The 23,559-nt window shown below is 39.7% G+C and overlaps 3 protein-coding genes across 5 annotated transcripts; 2 read left to right on the top strand and 1 right to left on the bottom strand.

Annotated features, from left to right (window-relative positions):
- Positions 1 to 631: 631 nt before the first annotated feature.
- Positions 632 to 10,266, top strand: sybu (syntabulin (syntaxin-interacting)). 3 transcript variants are annotated; one of them, XM_078790916.1, is made up of 8 exons: positions 632 to 789; positions 3,786 to 3,815; positions 3,945 to 4,131; positions 4,454 to 4,603; positions 6,060 to 6,159; positions 6,232 to 6,387; positions 8,259 to 8,414; positions 8,643 to 10,266. In XM_078790916.1, the coding sequence occupies exons 2-8, from the start codon at positions 3,792 to 3,794 to the stop codon at positions 9,748 to 9,750; spliced, it is 1,881 nt and encodes a 626-aa protein (XP_078647042.1). In that variant the 5' UTR covers positions 632 to 789; positions 3,786 to 3,791; the 3' UTR covers positions 9,751 to 10,266. The 3 variants fall into 3 exon arrangements, with proteins under 3 accessions (XP_078647042.1, XP_078647041.1, XP_057909665.2); XM_078790915.1 differs by having other exon boundaries at positions 4,400 to 4,603; XM_058053682.2 differs by lacking the exons at positions 632 to 789; positions 3,786 to 3,815; positions 3,945 to 4,131; positions 4,454 to 4,603 and adding an exon at positions 4,925 to 5,092.
- A 1,258-nt stretch (positions 10,267 to 11,524) lies between these two features.
- ebag9 (estrogen receptor binding site associated antigen 9) lies at positions 11,525 to 15,219 on the bottom strand. Its single transcript, XM_058053993.2, has 7 exons — positions 14,931 to 15,219; positions 14,599 to 14,693; positions 14,359 to 14,440; positions 14,063 to 14,227; positions 13,708 to 13,818; positions 13,124 to 13,215; positions 11,525 to 12,956 (listed from the first exon to the last, which is right to left on the bottom strand). Exons 2-7 carry the CDS (start codon positions 14,679 to 14,681, stop codon positions 12,839 to 12,841), a joined length of 651 nt encoding a protein of 216 aa, XP_057909976.2. The 5' UTR covers positions 14,682 to 14,693; positions 14,931 to 15,219; the 3' UTR covers positions 11,525 to 12,838.
- ttk (ttk protein kinase) lies at positions 15,133 to 22,935 on the top strand. Its single transcript, XM_058053989.2, has 25 exons — positions 15,133 to 15,270; positions 16,087 to 16,174; positions 16,245 to 16,467; positions 16,628 to 16,734; positions 17,018 to 17,161; positions 17,317 to 17,431; positions 17,508 to 17,580; positions 17,675 to 17,799; positions 18,214 to 18,292; positions 18,367 to 18,466; positions 18,568 to 18,790; positions 19,186 to 19,292; positions 19,440 to 19,583; positions 19,666 to 19,823; positions 20,071 to 20,204; positions 20,364 to 20,493; positions 20,654 to 20,746; positions 20,867 to 21,024; positions 21,117 to 21,268; positions 21,383 to 21,507; positions 21,589 to 21,663; positions 21,733 to 21,909; positions 22,149 to 22,245; positions 22,339 to 22,424; positions 22,526 to 22,935. Exons 1-25 carry the CDS (start codon positions 15,232 to 15,234, stop codon positions 22,589 to 22,591), a joined length of 3,018 nt encoding a protein of 1,005 aa, XP_057909972.2. The 5' UTR covers positions 15,133 to 15,231; the 3' UTR covers positions 22,592 to 22,935.
- Positions 22,936 to 23,559: the final 624 nt, after the last annotated feature.

Genomic DNA, 23,559 nt, shown 5'->3' with positions numbered 1-23,559 from the left:
AATTTAAAGGTAAAACTGCGTCATTAGTAATAATAAACTGTGATGTGGTAATATTTTACTTTAGCAGGTGGTCTCAGGCAACGTCAAATCGGGTGTGTACTATAATTTCCCTGAAAATAGGATCATTTTAATGTTCTGGTATCTGCCATCCGGCAACAGTGGTGACGTCACATTTCACTCGGTTCCACCCAGTATTCAGAACCTTCCGGTGGCCCAGTTCGACTCACATGTCATGTGATGAGCGCCCACATAGGTAAACATGCTCATTTGGGGTTTATTTACGACATTAGTTGCCAATAGGTTTATCAGACCTAACTGATAACGAAACGTTAATGTTCCAGGACGCCGCCAATATAAATGACTGGTAATAATTAACAGAAAAAGGCACAAGCACTGCCCCCACCCCCTCTCACTTTCAGCACCATGGAGAGCCATTATGATCGCATCTCCACCTTGGTACTTAAATTCAGATCCTATTGAATATATATGCGTATTTTAATCTGAAAAACACGTCGTTTGAACGATGGATTACATGTACTGTAACGCATGCTCATCAGTGTCTGTCTGCAGCTTACACGGTGGTGGGTGAAGAGGTACTGGGTTATGTAACACCCTGAGGATGGTCGTCGTCAGTGCATGCGCTGTCAGTGGTCTGGACTCTTGTTTCATGGTGTGTGTGTGTTCCTAGCTCTCTTGTGGAGAACATCCTAAGAGAAGAGCACGTAGCTAGATAGAGCTTTGTGCTGCACCGACCATTCTTCCGAGGAGCAATCACTGCAAAACATCCAGGCAAGCCTTTTTTATTGTTATTTTTCTCCTTTGCAATGGAGTTGTCGTTGTTGGTTATGACAAATGATCGTGATAAAATGAAATATGCATGCATGTAAAATAAATTTGGCCATGTTAGATTGAAAGTTGGGTGTTTAAACTTATATCCTGTATGGGTGACGTTCCTATAGGGACTGAGAAAAACATCCTTTGTTGTTGTTGTTGTTGTTGTTTATGTTTGGGGGCACCAAATGAAACCAAACAAACCCCCAAATTTGGTGGCTATCATAGCAAATAATTGAATAATCTGTACTATTTGTACTGATATGAATGTGTATAGTCTAGATAGATGATAGGTACTGTAGATAGCAATGACTCAGTCAAATGCATCAGTCTGACATCATGATGTGATGATGCCGTCTGTTTAAAGGTTGTAAAGAACAAGTTTTCATATGAGGGACAAAAGAAGGACATTATGTTCAACTACAACTTTCAATTGCATGCACAAATCATCATTAGAAAGCAGTTGGCGTGGATGAATATGAGTTCATATCCATGCTGTAACGTAGCCCATCTGCTCCAATGAGACAGCTTGAGTCAAAGCTTGTTTACATGCCGTGCAAACAGTTTGTGCGCATTTGTACTGTACTGTATATCCACCCTACTGTTTATGTTGACGTGTTAAATGAAGAATGATTTGGTTTTCCCTTGAAGGGACTGTAGATCCTCGTCATTAAACAGTTTGATGCTGTTTGTGCTGAATGAAGATTCTGATTCTGATTTAAAAAAAATTAAAACTGTCACTTTCATTGCAAATGTTGATCCAAAATCATAGAACATCAACGTCAAGTTTGCAAAGTTTTGGAAGGGGAAGCGGAGCAAGCTGTGCGTCAAAAGTAGATATTATTAGAGCCCTCTACACATAAAATAACACCCCAACAGTCACCTTCACACTCGTATTAGCCAACATAGTAAACATAATAACAGAAAATAAGCAATTTAAGACTCTTACTCGCTTATTCACGTGCGTTGCTAGAGGAGATTTGTGGGTGGTAGACAGGAAGTAATGTCTGAGGATCAGATTTGAGTTGCTGTGGGTTACAGATGCAACATTCGCCTGTGTTATCTTAATGATGATTATTATTATAATTCTAATATTATTATTATAGTGCCTGTTAAGAGATAATTTAAAGCTGCAATACCTGCAAGGCTTATTTTTCCGGTCATCAGTGGTGATGTCATGCTTCATCGACCATTATAGTAACATTACTGACACCTAGTGACCAGTGTAGAGTGCTACATATCACAATTTGAATGCGTCTTCTGGATGCCTTATATTTGTATTTTGGTTAATTCAGCAATTTTTATGATTGAAATGCTTAATTTAGGGGAAAAATACTGAACATTTGTTTAAATGTGGCTATTTACTGACTAATAATAGGCCATATTCAACCATGAAACAGTATGATTTATTAATTAATATATATTTTTAAACTGTGACAAAGTGAAGCCATGAAACTCAAAGAGCAAAGGGATCACAGGAGGACGGGAAATCACCTGATCCATGCCGCCCCATTGCCTATAATGAAAAATGCCTGCCAATGCTTCGCTAGATAACACCATCTAACTGCATGGTGACACCCCCACAAGGGTCTCAGGATGAGCTGCAGAAGTTGCCACACTGTTCACTGCTCCATTCTCTAAAATGTGTTGCTAAGACTGTTGCTAGGGTGCTTCCACGAGAGTGGAAGCGCTGCTTGATACTTCATATCATTTTGATGTACCAATTCACGAGACAGCCACACATGCACCGTGGTCCTGTGGCTGCAGTGTATGAGGATGCTGAAGAGAAAATGAAAGTAGGTAACAGAGGCCACCTAGATAACGTTTCCATTTTAGAATCTGACAAGATGAGGTTGAGTTTTATTCCCACTGTGTGCAGTTCTATTTTTGTCATCCTTTGTGGTGTGAAGAAAGAGGATCTTTCAAGGTACAAAGTGTCTTACTTGCATCAGGCCATTGAGTGGTAATGCAGTATATTATTAGAATATTATTAAATCTATCTTGATACAGAGAACAGAACCATTTGGTGGAGTGAATAAAAGAGGATTCAAAGTAGCACAAACACCTTGGGGGGTCAATAAAAAAAGTGCGCATCTGCACTTACGCAATAGACCCATTAAGCTGAGAGGCAGAGCAAAAGGAGTGACGTGATAATGTGAATTGGATTCAAGCATGAAAGGAAATTGTGCATTATTTAGCTTTAGAGCATTAATAAGAAATGTTTGTTCCTTGTTTCCTGTCTTTGTTTATGTCCTCCCACAGTTAATTGAATTTGGCCTTACATAATAAGATAAGTGTTAGCTAAACTGCTGACTCAAATCACCCATTGGTGTGAATAGAAATGTGAATTGTTATTTTTCAATATACACTTTATGATTTATTGTTGGGGCCAAGTGGTTAGCATGTTAGACACACGGTCACGGGAAGATCTGGGTTAGATTCTCCAAACATTTTCCACCGTGGGCCACATTGAAAATAAAAAGATACAAGGGCCACCATTAATATCATTAAATTAAAAATTTACACATTTTTTTCTCTTAATATTTTGGTTTTATTGTTTGAATAATTTTGCTGATTTTTTCATTTTTTTATTATTTTAAATTATATATTAAGAATATGCTGCAGGCCAATAAAAAACCTGCTGCAGGCCGCAAATGTTCCTTGGGACGCACTTTGGACACCCTTGTACTAAACCATAAAAATAAAAGCTTTTAATGTGATTCATTTGACCTTAAAAAGCCTAAAACCAAATTTATAAGGCTCTAAAATTGAATGTGCTGATTATGGTTGGCACTCTACTTTCTGTGCCATCTGTACCAGGCTGAGCAAGTACTTTGTGTGTATGCATGTGTGTGTGTGTGTGTGTGTGATTTAGCAGCTCAACCGAAAGAGGGTCTTTGTTCTTTGTTTTTCTTTTTGCCCGCTTCATACAAACTCTTCTTCATTTTCTTTAGAGAAACATGGGGCCGTTCCAAGAATATGAGGTTAGTCGTGATTCCTACAAAATTCAGTATGTAAAATACTACACAACTGCAAAACAATCATTTCTTTTGTGTGAGGACACATTTGACCATGCACCGATGTAGTAACGTGCAGCATGTTGCCCTGGACAGGAAAAGAAGTCCCCTGAGAAAGGCAGCCCTCGCAGTCGCATCCCACGTTTGGTCCTCCATCCCTTTCAGCCCAAGGGCAAAGGGTCACCTCTTTCTGACTCCCCTTTCTCAGAGGAGGAGGGAAAAGAATGTGATGTCAGCTCAGATCACTCCAAGAGGACAATCAGCACCAACAGTTTTTACTCTGGTAAGAATTGGAGGAGTTTAACCTGATTTTAGGTCATTAAAAAGACCAAAAATGTGAAAAAACATCATTATTATACAGCAGCATCATTCATTTATCAGATCATTTTATTTCATGTGCATCAGGTTGGCCTCCTTAGCAGAGAGAGTGCATGTGTACAGTACGTGTGTAGATGTGTCAGTGTGTGTTTGTGCAAGATCATCGTCTTGCATGTCTGTCCCGTGTTGCCCGTCCTTGGTTATTATTGTCTGTGTGCCTATCTACAATATAGATGACACCGGCTGCCCCACTAGTCAGTCTGTGTCCCCCTCCAAAACCCCGTCAGGGTCAGAACAGAGTACCCAGAGCTCGCCCTCAACACTCCCAGAGCGCAAGACCAAAGTGAAAAGGGTGCGAGTGATGGCAGAGGGAAGTGGAGAACCAAGAAGCGCACCGAGGCGCAAGAAGGAACTGAGGCCTGCCATGACAGCCAGAGGTAAAAAGCAAGCATATCAGCAAATTCCATAGATTTTATTTTGTAAAATAATTTAAAATTATTAACAAATGCCACAATATGCCCTTAGCAACTACCTAATGGGCCAGGATAATAAAAATAAAATCAAGTCGTATCTACATGATGACACATTGACATGTTACACAATCAAACTGTAGAAAAGAGACACAATATTATTCTGTGATACTTTATATACCAAAACTTGGACTTGTTTCCTGTTAAAGACCTCTTCGGACACTGAAGGACTCGATCCTGCCGCAAAATGAGCAGTAAACTGATGAGGGAAGAGGTTCAGCAGCTTAACCAATTAGGCTGATTAGTGGGAGGTTACTTGGCCGAGTGAATGAGGGTGCAACTTTAGTAGACTCACCAAGTGGTGTAGCGTGGTAAAATTTGGACCTGTTTAGTTTGACACCGTCATCACCGGACACAGTACGATGGTGTTGTTTGATGGCAGGAGATGTCTCTCAGGTTTGCTTTCATATCTGATATCTTCTACTTTTTCTAATTATCGATTAGATAAATTCGATTTAATGCCATATCAACACTAAAGTTTATATTTTAATTGTGTGAATGTTTTTTTTTTCAAGTGCATTCATTTTGCAGATGGGACAAACAGTGTAACTTACAGCTGCGCTTTGACTGACAGTTTCAGTCTGACACTTTCTGAGGAGCTTCTGCTCAAAGACAAAAGAACTTTTGTCTTGTTAATGAACATAGAAGGCATTGTTTAGGTGCAACATGCTGAATTATTGTGTTGAATTGCTTCTAGTTGTACCAAACACTGATGCTTATTTTCATAGAAAATGCAGTGGTGTCCAAAGTGTGGCACGGGGGCCAAATTTGACACGTTGTTTTTTTTTGTACTGGCCCGCTGCATATTGTAAAAATAAAATATGGTGATGGTTTTATTTCATTTGAACATGCATCAGATTACAATTGAGTGCATCACATAATCAGTTCACAGTTCCACATGTCCAAAAGGAGTAGGAAGAAGCAAAGCTTATTAAATCCTACCCCTCCATCTGGTACTTTTACAATCAGTAACTGTTTCACTTCCTGCTTTCCATAATACAGGCTTTTTTAAAATAATGTACCTCGTACCGAAGTACGAGGTGATATGACCATCCAATGACATAATGTGTACCATAGTAAGTGTCAATATAGTGATATATATAGCACATCATGACTGGTTCAAGACTCTTCATCCTTGTATTTAGCAAACATCCACTGCTTGTATTCATTATGAAAGAGTATATTAATAATGACTGAAGATAGCTTAGCATATTGAACTGCACAGGATTTTTTTTTTTTAGCATCAGGGTATCACATTCTTATAAATCTCAAAATATTATATGTGAGTGTGAAAGTGTCCCCATTGTTGTAGCTATCATGAAGTGGCTGAACAAATGTTACAATTCAATTCCTCCCAATGCAGGAAGTGAGGCAGACTTCAGCTCGTCCAGCAGTACAGGAAGCCTGAAGACCAGGGAGAGCCTGATTTCCAAATCATCAGGAAAGAAGGCTCCTTCTCGCAGGTATGCTATATTTAATAACTATGCTAGAGATGTTTGTTAAAATGTAAATAATAACTCTCTTCACCAATGAAGTCGCAGTACCCACATCCGGTCGTTCCCAGTCTTCAAACCAGCGGGGAGCCCTGCCAGCAACCGTGATGCAGATCTCTACGCTCCCTACAGGACACCACCCAGAGGTGCTTGCTCGACCACAAACAGCAGCAGCTGCAACTCCAGCCCAACCTCCAGGTACTGCTTTTGTGTGTATGATGCTTATTTATGTACTTTATATGACACCTTGAACCTCAACCTGCTGAGATTTTTCCAAGGATCTTGGAGACTGTAAGGGGAATTCCATGGTTGTAATTGTTAGATTGAGGTATGGTGATGATAACATGAATCTTTCATGTTGTTTGGCCTTTCTTTGATTGATAATCTAATCCTAAATGGAGGGGGGGGAACCAAAGGTCATGGTTTTGTTGAGTGCCTCTGATATGAACTGTGAAATGATTGGAAGTAATGCATTGGAAGTTATTATTGATGTGCTGTTTACAAAATCGGCTGCACGGTGGTCGAGTGGTTAGCGCGCAGACCTCACAGCTGGGAGATCAAGTTCAATTCTGTTTAATCCCACCCTCATCCATCTCTGTGTGGAGTTTGCAGGTTCTCCCCGTGCATGCGTGGGTTTTCTCCGGGTATTCCGATTTCCTCCCACATTCCAAAAACATGCTAGGTTAATTAGCAACTCCATATTGTCCATAGGTATGTATGTGAGTGTGAATGGTTGTTTGTCTATATGTGCCCTGTGATTGGCTGGCGACCAGTCCAGGGTGTACCCCGCCTCTTGCCCGAAGACAGCTGGGTAAGTCTCCAGCACCCCCGAATGAATGAATGAATGTTTACAAAATGTATGCTAAGCAGATAGTATTGACCAAGTGGGAACTTTGGAAATCCAATAACAATAAATCCCTTTCGTGAGCACCGCCATCAGACTGGTTAATTAACATGGGAAGAGGCTTGAATGACTCATGTTCAAGCCTAAAAATCCTGTAGTGTCCAGTGATCGCAGCTGTTATCACTGACATTAATGTTTTGGAGTGCAAGGTTTTTATTTGCCATATTTTTTATGATTTGGTGGCAATTTAACCTTGAAAAAAATAAGCATGTTCTGTATAGGATACTGTTTATTATGGGCAGGGACACTGAAGCCATCCGATTTAGAACAAGAGCAGGGCTTTACCGCTGTTTTAACCAAAAATACGGCCACTGTCAATTAATTGTTGACTATAGAATTCCCGTTTCCGTTATGAGGACAGACTTTTGAGGCAATGAGATTTGGATTGTATTTCAGCCAATATGAAGGATCAAGTTCATTTCCTCTGTTGCAGCCTGCAGGGATTATTTGTGCTGATTAGGCTGGGGTTGGGATTAATACGATTACAATCTTTCAAAGGTCTGGATTTTGAGCCCAGACGATGTGACCTGCAGCTCATAACCAGATTACAATAAAAGCACATTTTTGACAGCAGCATGGAATATTAGTAACTGCATTTTTCGGCATATTAAAATGCATACTAATGCTGACGTTTTAATATCTGTAATCCGCTTGGTACATTTTTACCTCCTTGTGTTGTCTATATACCCGGCTTGGATGCAACGCATCAAATCATTCGGGTTGCTACAATATTGTGCAATTGGAAGAGAGGAGCTTTGAGGCTGCTTTGCACGCTGTCCAATTCCACCCACTCACCATCTGCATAAAAAACCTTGTCCTTTTAACGTTTCTCTTGGTGCATGAGAACATGAATCATACGCCATGTAGAGTGCATGTCAATGCAATTAGTATCCAGATTATGTTTTTTTTTCCAGTGAGTTGATTTATTCCCTTGTTTACTGAGCTTGCGTTTAGATAAACCACATTCTGACTTTTTAGTCTCTTGTCTGCATGCCAGTAATCCTGCGTCAGACAGTAATTCTCGGCTCCAGCGAGCATTTGCTCTGGCAGCGCTCTTTCAGGCACACTAATTGCCTTTTTGCATGAAGTGATTTTAAACGTCATTAGTGGTGTATTCTGCTGGTTGCTTCCTTACGGGTAAACTTGATTGATTTTTGCCCAACAGGCGAGCAAACTTGGGCCGCTATCACTATTGTGGAGATAACCATGGAATCAAACCCCCGAACCCTGAGCAGTACCTCACACCTCTGCAGCAGAAGGAAGTGGCCATCAGACACCTGAAGACGAAGCTGTTGGAGTCTGAGAACAGGATGCATGACCGGTTGGTTATGGAATTTGACCATTTGAAGAAAATGTGGCTGCCTACACTTTTTACATGTGAAATGTGAATCTATTGTGATAGTGGTCTACTTTCCCCTCAGTCATTGCTGAGCTGTAGAATACTAACTGGTTATTTGTCATAGTTATGTCAAGATGTCTGGGATCATTGTAAGCACATGTTAAATAAAGCAAATGACTCGTAAAACTGCACGTTTTTGTTGTTTTTCAGAGAGTCAGAAATCGAGGAGCTCAAAGGCCAGCTTAGCAGAATGAGGGAAGACTGGATTGAAGAGGAGTGTCACCGAGTGGAGGCCCAGCTGTCCCTCAAAGAGGCCCGGAAGGAAATCAAACAGCTGCGGCAGGTGGTGGAGACCATGAAGAGCAGCCTGATGGAGAAGGATAAAGGGATACAGAAGTATTTTATTGACATAAACATCCAAAATCGGAAGTTGGAGTCTCTGTTGCAAAGCATGGAGCTGGCTCAGAGCGGTGCCAACCTGCAAGATGACAACACGCTGGACTTGATCTTTGACAGCACCGACAGCAGTCGGAAGAAGCTGATGGGCGAGGACGAGGGTGTTATGGAGTTGGGCGATCAAGCAGAAGAAGCCATGGCTGATAGTGGGCTGCTGATAAACGATGAGATGGCCAACAGAGCTGACATCTTAGAGCAGGTCTTTATGTCCACTGCGGTGGATTTCAGTCAGGACTCCATCAGCAAAGAAAAACCTGTGCTAGGGTCTGTCTCTGGGGTGTCCACATTATCAGAAAAATCCGATCCACCTCCATCAGCTACACAAGATACCAGCTGTATCCTTTCTGTCTCCCAGGAGAAGACTGAAGATAAAGGCATCCAGACTGACATAACGCCCATGCCTCAAGACCTCCAGGCTCTGCTTTACCAGCTTCTTAAAGAACCAACGTTGTCCATCTCCAACACTCTTTTGGGCTTCCAAAACCTTCCCAGCACCACCACTAGATTGATGCCTTCCGTACCCAACATGCTAACCCCTGCTTCACTTGACAGCCCCGTCTTGTACGACTCAGATCCTGCACAGAGCACCCGGTTCATGGATGAGTTAGATTTTGGTGTGAGCACAGAAAAAAGTCCCGTGTCACCAGAACTGGGTGTGGTGGGCAAGCAGTATTGGAGCACCAGTTTCCTAGTGGATCTGGTTGCAGTGGCAGCCCCGGTGTTACCCACAGTAGCCTGGCTCTACTCGCGGCACGGTGTGGATGGAAGCGCTCCGGTCTACAATATTGCTGCATTCATCCGGGGATGTTGCATTATGGGATTGCACTCTCTCCGTCACGTTGCTCACAGGCCGGTTGTGTAACGGCTTTCAACTCACAAGAACACATCTCACTTTGAATTAGAAGCACTTTCAAGTTTTTTTTTTCTTTTTGTGATCACATAATGCAGCTTTTGGGGGTCCAGCACTTTTACACCGCACTGTATATTACCATCAGTTGACGCAAAATGCTAAGAAGAAAGGAAATATTCATTTATGGGGGCAATTTATTTCTAGTTTCTCAATAAGATGATCATCTTGGTAGATGATTGTGTTCATTGTTTTGTAATGTCCCATGTTGTTCTTATGTTAGAGTAAAAGATTGTCTATTTCAGTTTGAGATGTCTGACTTATTGTTGAAAAAGAAACCTTAAACCTTCAGCCAAAGCTTTAATGTAAAGTCACCTTTTTTTTTGTGAAGTGTATATTTTTCCTTTAAGCTTTATTATGTATTGCTAGCAGAAAGTTCATAGTTATGTGCCTGAGCTATGTGCAATACAAGTGGTTTACATCAGATGTCTATGTACGTATATTTATTATTAAAGCATGATAACCAGCCAACTGTGTGGACCCTTGACATTTTTTGACAGGGTTGTGCTGCTGCAAATGAAGTCTCTTATGTAAGATGCCTGTAAAAGTTACCTCAGAGCTTCATTTATTCAAGATGTTCATATTAATAAATAAGTGGAAAGTATCCAGATGGCCCGACACTGTACCCATAACTTAAGTAAACTTTTTCTCCATTTGTTTTCATGTCCCTTGGGTTAAAAAGCTGACAAGGTGAAGTGCATTAAATCCACTTTACTGGAGCTGGAAAACAGCGCCAAAGACAAACTGGGTCAGTGCCACTGCAGCTGTGTGTGTGTGTGTGTGTGTGTCGACCCATACTTTTCAGAATCATGATGTAACACCAATCTACTGAATAAAGCAGATAGATCCGCCTAAAGGAACTAACACCATCTCATCATGGTGACGACATTCCACTCTGCCATGTCGCGGTATCTCCAAGTTACATAAGTCAAATTTCTTGCTTCAGTAGGCATCAACAGTTTGAGTCATAGGATGCGGTAACATCCCACTTTTGGAGCCCGGCTAAGTGTTAAGATATGTGGTGAGATGTTACCCCGAGGAAAACAGATTGTCACCATTTGGTGCTTCAAATGCTGTGTGGCTCAAAACCATATTAATCATGCTGTTTCGTGCACAAGCATATTAAAGCAAATGTTTATGTGACGTGCAGTAGAGTGCCCTGATGCCGTATAATGAAAACCATGCAGGACGTTTTCATCCTTCATTTAAAAAAAGGATCCAGGACAGGATGTGAAAACAGGACGTACTGGGAAAATAACATTTGGTCACCCTAGTGCATAACAATGTGCATAGTTTGTGCCCTTTTGACCTGTCTTACCACCATTAGTAGTTTTGCAGAACTCCAAACTACGAGTTCAGTTTGAAAGCTATATTCAGGTAGCACGTTATTTACTTCTTGCTGTAGGAATCATTGATGTTTATTTGGAAGAAAAACAGGCGTTTACACTTGAGGATGAGTGTTTTTCCAATTCTTTGGGTTTTCAAATCAAAACAAGCCACTGCACAAATTCATCAGAAATACTGTCCATAAACTCCAAGATCCAGTTCATGGATAAATGCTAAGTCTAAACCAAGGCATGCAACGGTGTTAGTTTAACAGCAGCGGAGATGTTATTGCTTTAGAATCTACAGGATCTCAATTGCATCTCACCACTGCAATTGGACATTGTGAGGGTGATCTATTGAGAGCTATCCAGGATTAACGATGAAGGATTATTGTTGTTACTATAGGCGCCCAAAGCATGAAGTGACAAATGGGTTTGATTACAGTTTATCTCAAATTATTTAATTCTTGAAGATGTACAGTGTGATCGGGGGAAGAGCAATACAAGTAAATGAGACACTTCAAGAACAAAACAAATATAAAAAAACAAACATTACAGAAATAAAAAAACACTACAGTTGGCCTTATATGATTTTGAAAAGGTTGACTTTATTTACATACCTTGAACAGGGCCTGTGCTGACTATAGCACCTGCAACCACAATGTCAAGTACATGGTGTGGTTGATAAACCTAAAATAGATTGGGGCAGATAAATACCGTAAATTCCAATGTATAAGCCGCTACTTTTTTCTCAATCTTTGAACCCTGCAGCTTATACATCAGGGCGGCTAATATATAGCTAAATTCTAATCTTATGACAACTCCTTTACTTCAAAACTACTATTAATTGTTTAAATACTGTGCCGGTAAGTTTTTTGGCAGGAGCCAATCACAAGCTGTATTAACCTCTACACTTTGCATAAAACCATGCCCCCAAAAGCAGCTGTCCGCCATCTTATTGTGTTAAGTATTAACTACTGTTGGTACCATGTTTGCTGAAATAACTTTTTAAATTCAGCAATGTAGCTTGTCACAACTTTGGCGCTTAAAGGGCCATCACTCCAAAAGTATACCTCAGAAATATACAAACATGTAGCAATACAAATTGAAAATGAACATTCTTTGAAGTGCTGCAATGACGTCAGTCTCTCTCTGGGCTCTGTGATCCCTCTGTTGGACAGAAGCAGCATTGCATCACCATCATCTATATTACTTGGCCACCAATAGTAATGCATTAATGGTAGAAGTTAAAATAGCTGCTGTTTATTATTTTTATTTTATATTAGTATGTTGTTTACACGATGAAACTACAAGTCGGACTGTTATGTTGAGTAATGACCTCCTGCAATTTCCAAAGGGTTGACAAGCTTGTCCATTTGTTTGTAGTTTATAATTGGCTCCTGTCAAATAAAGAGCTGCCTGGTCCTCACGGACTCGTGCGTGCCACAATGTCATTTTATGATGTGGACATTCATCATTAGTGTGACTTATACACAGGAATTTACGGCACAATTTGACCATATGACCAAAATTACATGGGTGAATCTTAGCGGGCCCCAAGGCTTCATGCCTGCTGCAAGAAAACACTTAAATGGCTGCTGGTAGAGACAGGATGGGGGAGGGGGGCAAGTTGCTGACAATGTTGTTTTCTGACTTAAAAATAAACTCATGACTAATTCAGTGTCTTTCCCTTATATCCCTCTGGCTCAAAACTGATGTTATGAAAGCTTGACAGCCATCTTCTGCTCTTTCTTCATCATCCTCTGAGCCTCCTTCTCCATCTTCTTTCTCTGCTGTTCCATGGATCGTTTTTCTCTCTCAGCCAGCTTCTGCTGTCTGTTACAAGGGCACATTGCAAGATCGTCACTATAAATAATGGACGCATGCTCATCTGAGAGCGAGGACAATAAACTCCTATGACGGAATACAGTATTAGTAAATGCTGCCATCTGCTGGTCAAAAAGCAGACCAGCACCACCCAGCCACCAATATGCCAACGTTACCTGAGTACTTCTTCTGCTTCCCAGGTGGCATCAGACTCATCCTCCCAGGCATTGGTGTCCTCTTGCCAGTTGTCCATTTCGCCTAGCTCCGCCTGTACAAAGTCTTTGTTTGAGTCTGACGTTTTGAATGGGACCCAAACATGACCCAACTTTTAGAGATCAGAGACCTGGCTTGTGTCATGGAAAGTCTGGCATTTTGCAGTACTACAATCAAGACTTAAAGATGGCAAACACATTCACATAGAGTTGAATGGAAATGTAGAGAGAAACAGTAAGTGCACACAAAAACAAAGTCACTCCAGTTGAATTCCATCTGTTCCATAGGTTAAACTTAAGACACATTTTCATGTCATTTTTTTTTAACTGTTAGCAAACGTATTATTTCACTCCACATTTCCACACAAGTTTTACATTTAAAAATACCCATCAACTGCAGTCTCAGTTGTAATTTTTCCCCTGCGCCTTCCCCTGTATATCGATATTCATTTCAATTTATAAACGTTCACATTTCCACATTGTCTTCATTCCTTTGCCATAAACTGTTTGCATGCCTGAAGCTTCAAAGATGAAGAATGGGAACTCACTGAGGGTGCACCAAAGGTCATTATATCCTGCGAGGCTGCCAGTCTACTGGAGAAACCAGCTGAGCCGTCAGGCACCAGGTAGTTCAAAGGCTCCCTTTTCTTTAACAATATCTACAGGATGGAAAGCGTAGAGTGTCACATCAGAATTCAGAACTAGAAGACTGTTAATGCATTGCGTTTAGTGTTATTGACGTGAATGGGAATATAATAACCACATACCAAAATATTTGTCAATTAATTGATGATTATAAACTATTCGATTAATCAAGTAATCATTTAATTGTTGCAGCTGTATTTCATGGTGTCACTAAAAAAAGGCTGGGTTTAATAAACATCGATGCCAGTGTAGACTCACCTTCTGCGTTTTCCTAATGGTTGGCGCCATGTCTTTGAAGTAGTCGGGTTCTTCATCTACTTCATTGGGTGATGGGGGGACGTTTCCATTACCACCTTCAATCTTAATACTTGTAGGTGCATCTTCATCCCATGAACTCCATTCTTCAACCTCAGGCTGTGCAGACTGAATAGTCCAAAATACAGTTAGAATTTAAATAAAATCAAGATTTTAGAGTTGCATGATCTTTTGTTTAAGCTGATACCAATTTTTACATCTCTTATTTTATTTATATTTAACTGTAAATGAAAACTGACCTGTTTTGGTGCAGATGATGAAAAATCCACTGTTGTTGGGAGGGTTATTTGATCACCACTGAGCTTCCGACCCCTTCCACTTCTTTCAGAGAAAAATAACAATAAGTAAACACATTGAAAATGCCAAGTAGGGTCACACCTGCAGCTTTTACATTGCAGTTTGACATTCTTCAGCATACCAAAGACCTCTACATGCATTAGGAGCGCTTAAACAGTCTTAATATCCTCAGTATTACTTACCTGCATACCAATCTCTTCAGGAAAGACAGCAAAGTGGCTAGGCATGTGCAGATCTTAAATAGACGAAACTGAGTGATGGCCATGATGGAACTGATCTGGTGAAGGAAAACAGCAAATATCAGAAATGTGACTAAGCAGGGACTGCTCCATGATGATACTGTAAAAAGAGGCGATGTTGTCTTAACACGGAAATTGATAGCAAATCACCAAATGTATGTGGCAAAGAACACCATTCATAAAATGCAAGCTTTTGGACATTTCATGTAATTTGCTAGGTTTTGACATTAGTAGCTATTTGTTAATGATACAGCCACCTTGCAAATTAATAATACCGTTTGCAAAGGTGATGCTTCCTCTTGCGTAGCTGACGAGACAAGTTCATTTATTTGCCCACCGCTGCTTGCTAGCTTAGCCAACAGAAATGCATGGTTTTTTAGCGATTCTTCAACGGTCTTGTTACGTGGGAAAAAAGTAGCTCGATACTAAATTAAACTAGTGTCATGTCAAACCAACGACAGTAACAGCTCCATAGCCCAATGTTGTTTCATGACAGAACTCTAACGTGTCGTCGCTCATCCTCGTCGAGCGGCTGCCATCTTCGACCTGGGAGGAGCAGGAACAAGGAAATACGGCATGCACGTTGCATTCAGGGGACCGGAAAGTGTCGGAAATGTATGCAGCACCGTACTATTTTCACGTATGTGTGTTGCATTTAGAAATTTGAGCTTATAATCACATTTTAGGGTATATCATAAGCTAATTTGTATTCCTGGTAACTATTAATACGATTTGCCGTTATATTTTTGAGGTGGTTAGACCTACCATATAAGTCATGTTCTAAAAAAACACAGAAGCTATGAAACAGAAATATTTGTTTTTGCCTGTCGGTAGTATATGACTTATCTTGTCAGGAAATAAAAAAATAGATACATTAACTGCAAAATAGAAGCGGCGTTCTCTGTTTGGGTAAACAGAAGCCGTAGCCCCTCCTCGCATCTTTCCAACTAGCCAATCAACACGCAGTCCGGACGGAAGTGGCATATTTGAAAACTTGTCAGTTGAAGGCGAGCCTTTATTGACCGACTTCTGTAAAACAACAACAATAATAAAGGATTAACGTTACTGACATCAGAAACAAGGTGAGATGTGAATAATTTTGTTTAAGTATTTTCTTGTAGCTTGTTATACGTTGTTTGAAATCGAGTACGTGACATGTGGCGGGATAACTCAGTCAATGCAACAACATGCTAGCAATTTAGCTTTAGCCTGACATAAATATCGGTAGTCCTGTCATCTGTGCGATTGTTACTACACTGCCTAATGACAGTTTACAGTTTTCCTACCCTATGGAAAAGCCTACAGCCATGAACCTTTTATATACGTCGATCTCAAGTGTTTTGAAGGATTTGCAAGGTCTTAAGTCAGTCCTGTGAAGGAAAACATCATACCTACAGCAAAACCTTTAACATGAGCGATCTTTCATTTTAGATGGAGGAAGAGGAACATACAGACAGAAAGCAGAAACTTGCCATGGTTTGCCAGAAGCTCAGCAAAATAAAAAAATATCTAAATGAAGGTACATTTGCCTCACTGTTAAATATAACATGTACCACTATGTTCATCAATACTTGCTGCTTTTCTTTCAGATGACACTGACAATATTAACCAGATCATCAGCTCAAAGTCGCCTGAAGCCTGTCTTTCGTATTTGAAGGATCTGGAAAAGAAAGGGGATCCTCACTTGGATTCTACTCATCTCACCAGACTCATTAATTTTTATACCAAAGTGTTCTCCAATATGCCGTTACGAGTTCACTGTCAAAATGAGAGCTATGCCACAATGTTGGTCAGATTTGCTCAGCTGAAAGTGTGAGTGATCTTGTTATAACTCATTTGTCAATTAACTATACCTCCCCGCAAATGTTTTTAGACTTACTCAAAAGATATTTTTATTACTGCTGCTTTAATGTCAATGTTGCACATCTCTTTTGCTTAGTGAATGCAGCAATTATGTGTTTTAATTTCCTAGAATTCAAGATGTTAATGAGGCAGAGGCCAATTTCAACGTGGCAAGATCGAACAGCCAGAACTTTGCATTTGTTCATATTGCACATGCAGAGTTTGCACATTCTCAAGGTAAACAAATATGTGTTTATTATTCATTATAGTAGTGCTTCAACTATTATTTTTAAATCCAATTAATTGGTTGATTAATCTGATTTTTGAAATGAATTGGATTAAAAAACACCTTTTTAATTTCTGCCTTTTTATTCAGAAATAGAAGATTTAATACAATGTCTAATTGTCATAACTTCACCAAAACAATAAATGTACAAAAAAATACAATCATGATCTTTCACAAAATATTTGTCGATTCATTGGTTAATTGTTGTAATATAGTATTTTTCTGTCTTCTCAGGCAAGACAAAAAGATGTATGTACATATTGCATAATGCAATTGAACTGGGTGCCAAACCAAAAGAGCTGCTCGAGGCTGCCTTGCAGAGGTTGCAAGTGGACAAAATGCAAGGTGTTCCTTCAGAGGACAAGGAAAATGACCCACGTAAGAATGTTCTTCATAGCTCCACTAGTTCACGTTTATGTATTGCCAGGGAGGAGAAGGGGAAGACCAAAGAAGTTTCTAGATTGGGTTAGAGAGGACATGCAGGTGGTAGGACTGATTATTTTGACTACTGACTATTTTTTTATTTCTGGCAGAATTCTTCAACTGTACCACACATGAGTCCGTTAAAAAGGGCTCAGACTTCCAAAAAGGAAGGAGGATGTCAGATGAGACAGGTGACTTGTATCTGTCAAGTATTTTTAATTCAGGGTAAGAAGGAACCATCTTTTAAAGCTGCTCCTTGTCATTCAATTTGAAGTTCATTTAGTCTCCTTTTTGCTGTTAGAAGCGAACCTTCATCAGAGGATTTGCTGCTGAACTGGAGGTCGGCATCCCATCGCAACAGGGCTGTTGGCTTGGTCAGATTTAAATTTCTTCTTCTTACTCTTACTACATTTTTATATATTGTCAATTTGTTTCCAATTATAAACTAAGTAAACATTTTCATTCCAGCCAGGCAGAGTTCCCATTGTTCCTTTCTCCATCTCAGAAAAGGATGATGATGATGATGATGGCAATAACTTTAATGGGAGGCCATCAAACAAAAATGATGCGTCAGTTATCAAGAATTTACCCAGGTAATTTTGTTACAAAATGTATATTACAAAAAGATGAAGATACTGAACCCCAGTTTCTCCTGATGCTGTGTCATCAGGAGGTAAAATGTCAAAGCGCTTTGAGTACCTTAAAGCTAGTGCTAGCCATTTAACTTTATGGTAGTATTTTTGACAGCCGACTCTGTAGCGAACCTCATTGCTAGCCAGCTCGTCGCTACTTTGTGTGGTATGACTAGTAACTAGATAGAGGCTCCATTTTTCCCTATATTGTAAATGTAATGCTTGATGTTGAGAATTCCACTGTTACTATGTATTATTGTAATATTATAATAATATATTATAAGAATAATATTGTTTCACGGTTATTGGTATTTTCATCTGTACATAAATTGCAATTTCACAGAAGAAATGTATCATGTGACCTTGGTGTTTCAGGCAAACATCTGATTCCTGCATCAACACAACATTTGATCTATCCTCTTCCAGGAAAAGTGCTGTTGATGACGATTTTGTGGTTGGTATTCTGCATTCTTGTTGTAGTGTCTGTGTTCAGTAAACAATAACTTACTTTCTTTGAATTGATTGCAGCCAACCTCTGTAACTCCAGAGCATCACAGTCAGCATGACCAGGGCTCCGCAACCACACGTCTGCACGCACATGATACAAAGGACACCCTGAAATTGGATGGTATTGGAGCCATGTGGAAATATATCTCTTCATAATGTGCTGCTTAGAATACAAATGATTTTATTTTGTGGTTGATTGACATTTATTTATTTTTCTTTCAGATATAACTTACAATTTTGAACAGGTCATCAGTTCAAATTCCCCCGAGTCATGCTGGTCTTACCTGGTGAACCTGGAAAAAAGAGGAAACCCTCATACAGATGTCGGTCTCCTTAATAAACTGAAGGATTGTTATTCCAAAGTCTTTTCCCGCTTGCCGATAAGAAAATATAGCAAGAACTCCACTTATGCAAGAATCCTGGTCAGATATGCTGAACTCAAGGGGTAAGTGTAAACCACAGATGGTTTGCATGATGCTATGTCCAACATGACGGTACATGAGTGCACATAGAAAGGTCATGAAGTCATGGTGTGGAGGAACTTGTCCTGACCCAAAATACCATTGGGCGTCTGGGTTAACATTTCCATAACCATGCTTTTGGACTTTGTAGAAAACATGCACAGACAAGTTAAATGGACGATAGATGTAGGCTAGGCCAACTCCTTGTTAGGAATGTGACATTAAAGTTTATGTGCATGGAAAAAGTTCCATTATGTTTGGCAAGATAGTTTTATATAACTCATCAAACAAACTATTTGGTGGCCAAAATAACTTTTTATTTTTGGAATACCGTAAAATGGTCATTATTTTCATGTAACTTTCTGTTCTGCTTTCAAAGCATCCACGACCCAGAGGAAGCTGAGGACTATTTCATAGTTGCCAGGTCCAACTGCAAAGCCTTTGCATTTGTCCACATTGCACATGCTCAGTTCGAGCTTTCTCAAGGTACTGTAGCTCATTAATTCTAACTACTGTGCGATGTGATCATGTTTTCTTGATCATTTAAATATATTTTTATATTGACATTTCCTAAAAATGTAATTATTGCATGACTCGGCTGAAAAGGTTTAATCATTAATTGTTATTATTAAGGAAATGTGGCCAAGGCGACGACAATACTTCTGAAAGCCCAGTCATTAAATGCCACACCAGCTGAGCTGCTGGAAGTGGCTCTGCGGAACCTGAAATGTGGAGAGAAACAACTTGTTACCACTAAGAGGGATCAAACCCTCACAGGTATGTCTTTAAGAGTACAAAGCTTGATGATGTATCCTGTTTGACTTTTTTTTTTTTAAGTTACTCTAATGTGTCTTTTAAGATTTTGAGATGAATGTGTCAACTTCGGGTGGACACCAGGACCCACAGCATCCCGCTGGAGTTCCTGTAAACCAAACAGTGGGCCAGCTCAAACCTGCAAGCAAGGATGGTGTTTCAGAATGGAAAATGCCAATGCTGATGAAGCATGTTTCACCAGAGGTCTGATATGTTCATGCACTTTGCAAATATAGTTATGTTTGCTTGAGACTTCATGACGTCAACATGCATGTCTTTGCTGTAGTTTGTCTAAGTTACATAAAGGCTAGTCATGCGAAGCATCCAACCAGGACAATGTTTGCAACCAGATAAATCACAATCGTCTACAAACTTGGTTAACACTAATTTGATGTCCTGTTTGAATGAGCCTTCTGTCAAGTGATGTTTTTTTTTTTTTTCCCCTCTCCAGGATAAACGTATATCACCACCCGCTCCCAAACTGGTTCCGTGTGTGCCAACTCCACCTGTTACTGTTCCATCAAAATTAAATCCACAAATTGTCTGCCAGACTCCAAACAACGACAGAAATCCAAGTGCTAACAGGTAATAAACTGAAATCTATTTTTTGGGGTGTTTGCGTTTGCCACAAATTATGTTAATGAACCTTTTTAGATTTTAATAAAAATGTTAGTTTTTTTTCTGTGAATTAACATTCCATACGTCTGTAAAACAAGTCTTAACTTCTGTTTCTCTCCCTTTCAGCTTCATTACACCTATTGTAAAGAAATACCCCAGAGTGTCGAATTCCTCCGCAGTAGCAGCGCATAGAGTTGGACCTGTTCAGCACACATGCACACCCTTGAACCAAGCGTCTGGTTTTCAAACTCCACAGGTACAGCCTCTTTATGAATTTACCAGTCGCAAACATGGTGTGCCACAAAATTTATGTTTTGTATTGCTCTGAATTTCTTAAGTCTGGATATGTTATAAATATGTATCTATATACTGGATATCTAGCCAGAATTGATCTAAAACTTTTCTAATCCCACCAGGCTTCCTTTACTACACCACCTAATGAATCCATTACCATCAAGGGCAGGCAGTTCTTCATTCTTAAGATGATTGGACGAGGGGGATCCAGCAAGGTAAATAAGAGAAAATACAAACAATATAATGCAAACTACTACTAATAAGTACTCCTCCATTTCTTTCTACGAGACAACAACTGTAAATTGTCGTCTTAACATGTCACCTCTTTTTTTTAGGTGTACCAAGTCCTAGATCAGACAAAACATTTGTTTGCTGTTAAATATGTAGACCTGGAGGAGGCTGATGTTCAAACTGTGGAAAGTTACAAAAATGAGATTCAACATCTGAACCACTTGCAGCAATACAGTGATCAAATTATTAAACTGTATGACTAGTAAGTACACAGACTGCATCAAAATAATACGAAAAAACACATAACTTGTTTTAAGTCTTAATGTTAATGCTCTGCTGATTGTGTGTTTACAGTGAAGTAACTAACAAGTACATTTATATGCTGATGGAGTGCGGAAATTTGGATCTGAATACTTGGCTACGGAACCGAAAAACTGTGAATCCACTTGAGAGGAAATTCTACTGGAAGAATATGCTTGAGGCCGTCCACACTATCCACAAACATGGTTGATTTTCCTTTTTTCATCTATTTGATATAGTCATAGTATAATTACTTATTGTTCTTACTATTTATCTTTATTTCTAACCAATTGTGTTTCTTGCGCGTTGTCTCATGCCAGGCATTGTGCACAGTGACTTGAAGCCAGCAAATTTTGTCATTGTAAATGCGTCACTGAAGCTAATTGACTTTGGCATCGCAAATCGCATCCAGCCAGATGTGACGAGCATCATGAAAGATTCCCAAGTAAGTGAATTTAGTGCAGCTAAAAGTCAATGAATGTTGGAAATACCAGATGAATATAAACATGGTTGTTCCTCAATTTAGGTTGGAACCCTGAACTATATGCCTCCTGAAACAATTAAAGACACTTCATCACAGCATGGGAAAACGCGCTCAAAGGTACCTACTTCCTTACCACAGTTGATTTAGAACGGGAGCTTGAAATTCTTTTTTTGCTTTGTCTCTAAGATAAGTCCCAAAGGGGATGTGTGGTCCCTTGGCTGTATCTTGTACTGTATGACCTATGGGAAGACTCCATTCCAAAGCATCACCAATCAAATCACCAAACTACAAGCCATCATTGATCCCTCCCATGAGATCGAATTTCCTGACATCTCTGAGAAGGATTTGCTGGATGTGTTGAAGGTAAGAGACCATAAAGTGCCAACTTCAAGATAAAAGCTTTGATACCCACTAATACATTTGAATCGATTTTTTTTAATTGACTAATTTGCTTAATGTTGTCATGTCACTCCATGAAAACAAACAAATATATGCAACCCAATCAGCTCCACTAGCACTAACAAACTTTAAATATGTATTATTTATGTCTTAAATGACTTATATGAATTACTAACAGTTGATATGACCCTTTTGTTGGACAGAGGTGCCTGGTCCGAAATCCCAGAGAGCGAGTATCTATCGCAGAGCTGCTAGAGCATCCATACCTGCAATTGAAGCCACAACGGTCTCCAGAACCAGGTACACACAAACGGTGTCAAAATTGGATTCAGAGTCCCCCTTTGTTGACGACAACAACGTAACAAGTGTCTTTTTTTTCTTTGCCTGTTTCAGAACGTCATTGTGACAATGATCTAAAGAAAATTCTGACCGATCTTGCAGCCCTCCAGTCTCCCAACAGCATCATACGAGCAGCTAATGTAAGGATATTTTTTATTCATAAGTTTAGAGATGTTCCTTTTTTAATTTTTTTTTTTTTAAATATAAAAAATTCACTGGTTCAATATGTTTCTGTCCATAGAATCTGGCCAAAATGTGCAGCAGCGGCAAGAAGCTGGATGTGGCAGAGTGTGCCAAATCAACCTGAAAATGCAATGTAAATATGTTTTTATGTATGTATATAAATAGAAGCAGTAAAAATATATTCGGAAAGTTGTGGAACGAACGGAGGTAGAGGTTTTTTTTTCCCTCTTGTAAAATTGGGTCATTTTTCTCAGCCCATTTTTTTCTCAATTTTTTGCTAATGTCCTGTTGTATGTATGTCAACAATAAACATAATGTATCCCCAGTGGCGGAGCCAGACATTTTTCATTGGGGTCGCCAAGTTGAGACCATTTCTCACATAGGCCTGGCAATGAGTTGATACCTGAATTGTCTAGATGGCCAGAGAATACTCTACGACTACTACTATTCTCGTAGCTCCGCCACTGTGTCCTCTGCCTTATCTGTGTGTGTTGCTGTAATTCCTACCAGTGTCATGCTCATTCATAAAGAGGTTCAAAATCCCCCCATTATGGGTTATGCTGTGTTTATTCCGATAACACGACTCAGTGTGGTTCGTGAGTAGCACACTCTTCTGGTGAGTGTATGTAATAGCAACTGAGAACATAGCAATACAGTAGGCAAATTAATTATTTACATTTTAGAATTGTAAACTAATCCATTTCATTTTACTAATAGAGTAACAATAGGCTAACTATAAACACACCAGCACCCGCAGTTTCTCAGTGAGAACACAAATGCAGAATAAGTAATTTCACTTTTGAGTCCCCAAATACAAAGACAAAATGTGCTTGCTTCTGCTGCTCACTGCTTTATTCGCAGTCGCAACAGGTGACGAGATTATTTGTCCGGCATGTGAAACGGTCACCTTCCTTGGAGCCAATTCCCCACAAGCACGCCTCCCATTTCCAACCAATCACACCATTGTATGACACAAAGCTGTCCTACACTACCAGTAGACAAAGATGGCTCACTCCAACAAAGCGCGGGTATAATTAATTAATGTAGGATACTGATACGATTGAAGTAATGCTAATCTGTAGTGAAGATGCT

Source organism: Doryrhamphus excisus, linkage group LG5 (assembly GCF_037039965.1).
Source record: "Doryrhamphus excisus strain RoL-2023G ecotype Guam linkage group LG5, RoL_Dexc_Guam_v1.1, whole genome shotgun sequence".
Taxonomy (NCBI): domain Eukaryota; kingdom Metazoa; phylum Chordata; class Actinopteri; order Syngnathiformes; family Syngnathidae; genus Doryrhamphus; species Doryrhamphus excisus.
The sequence above is the reverse complement of the archived record's forward strand: the minus strand, read 5'-3'. Positions and strand labels throughout refer to the sequence as shown.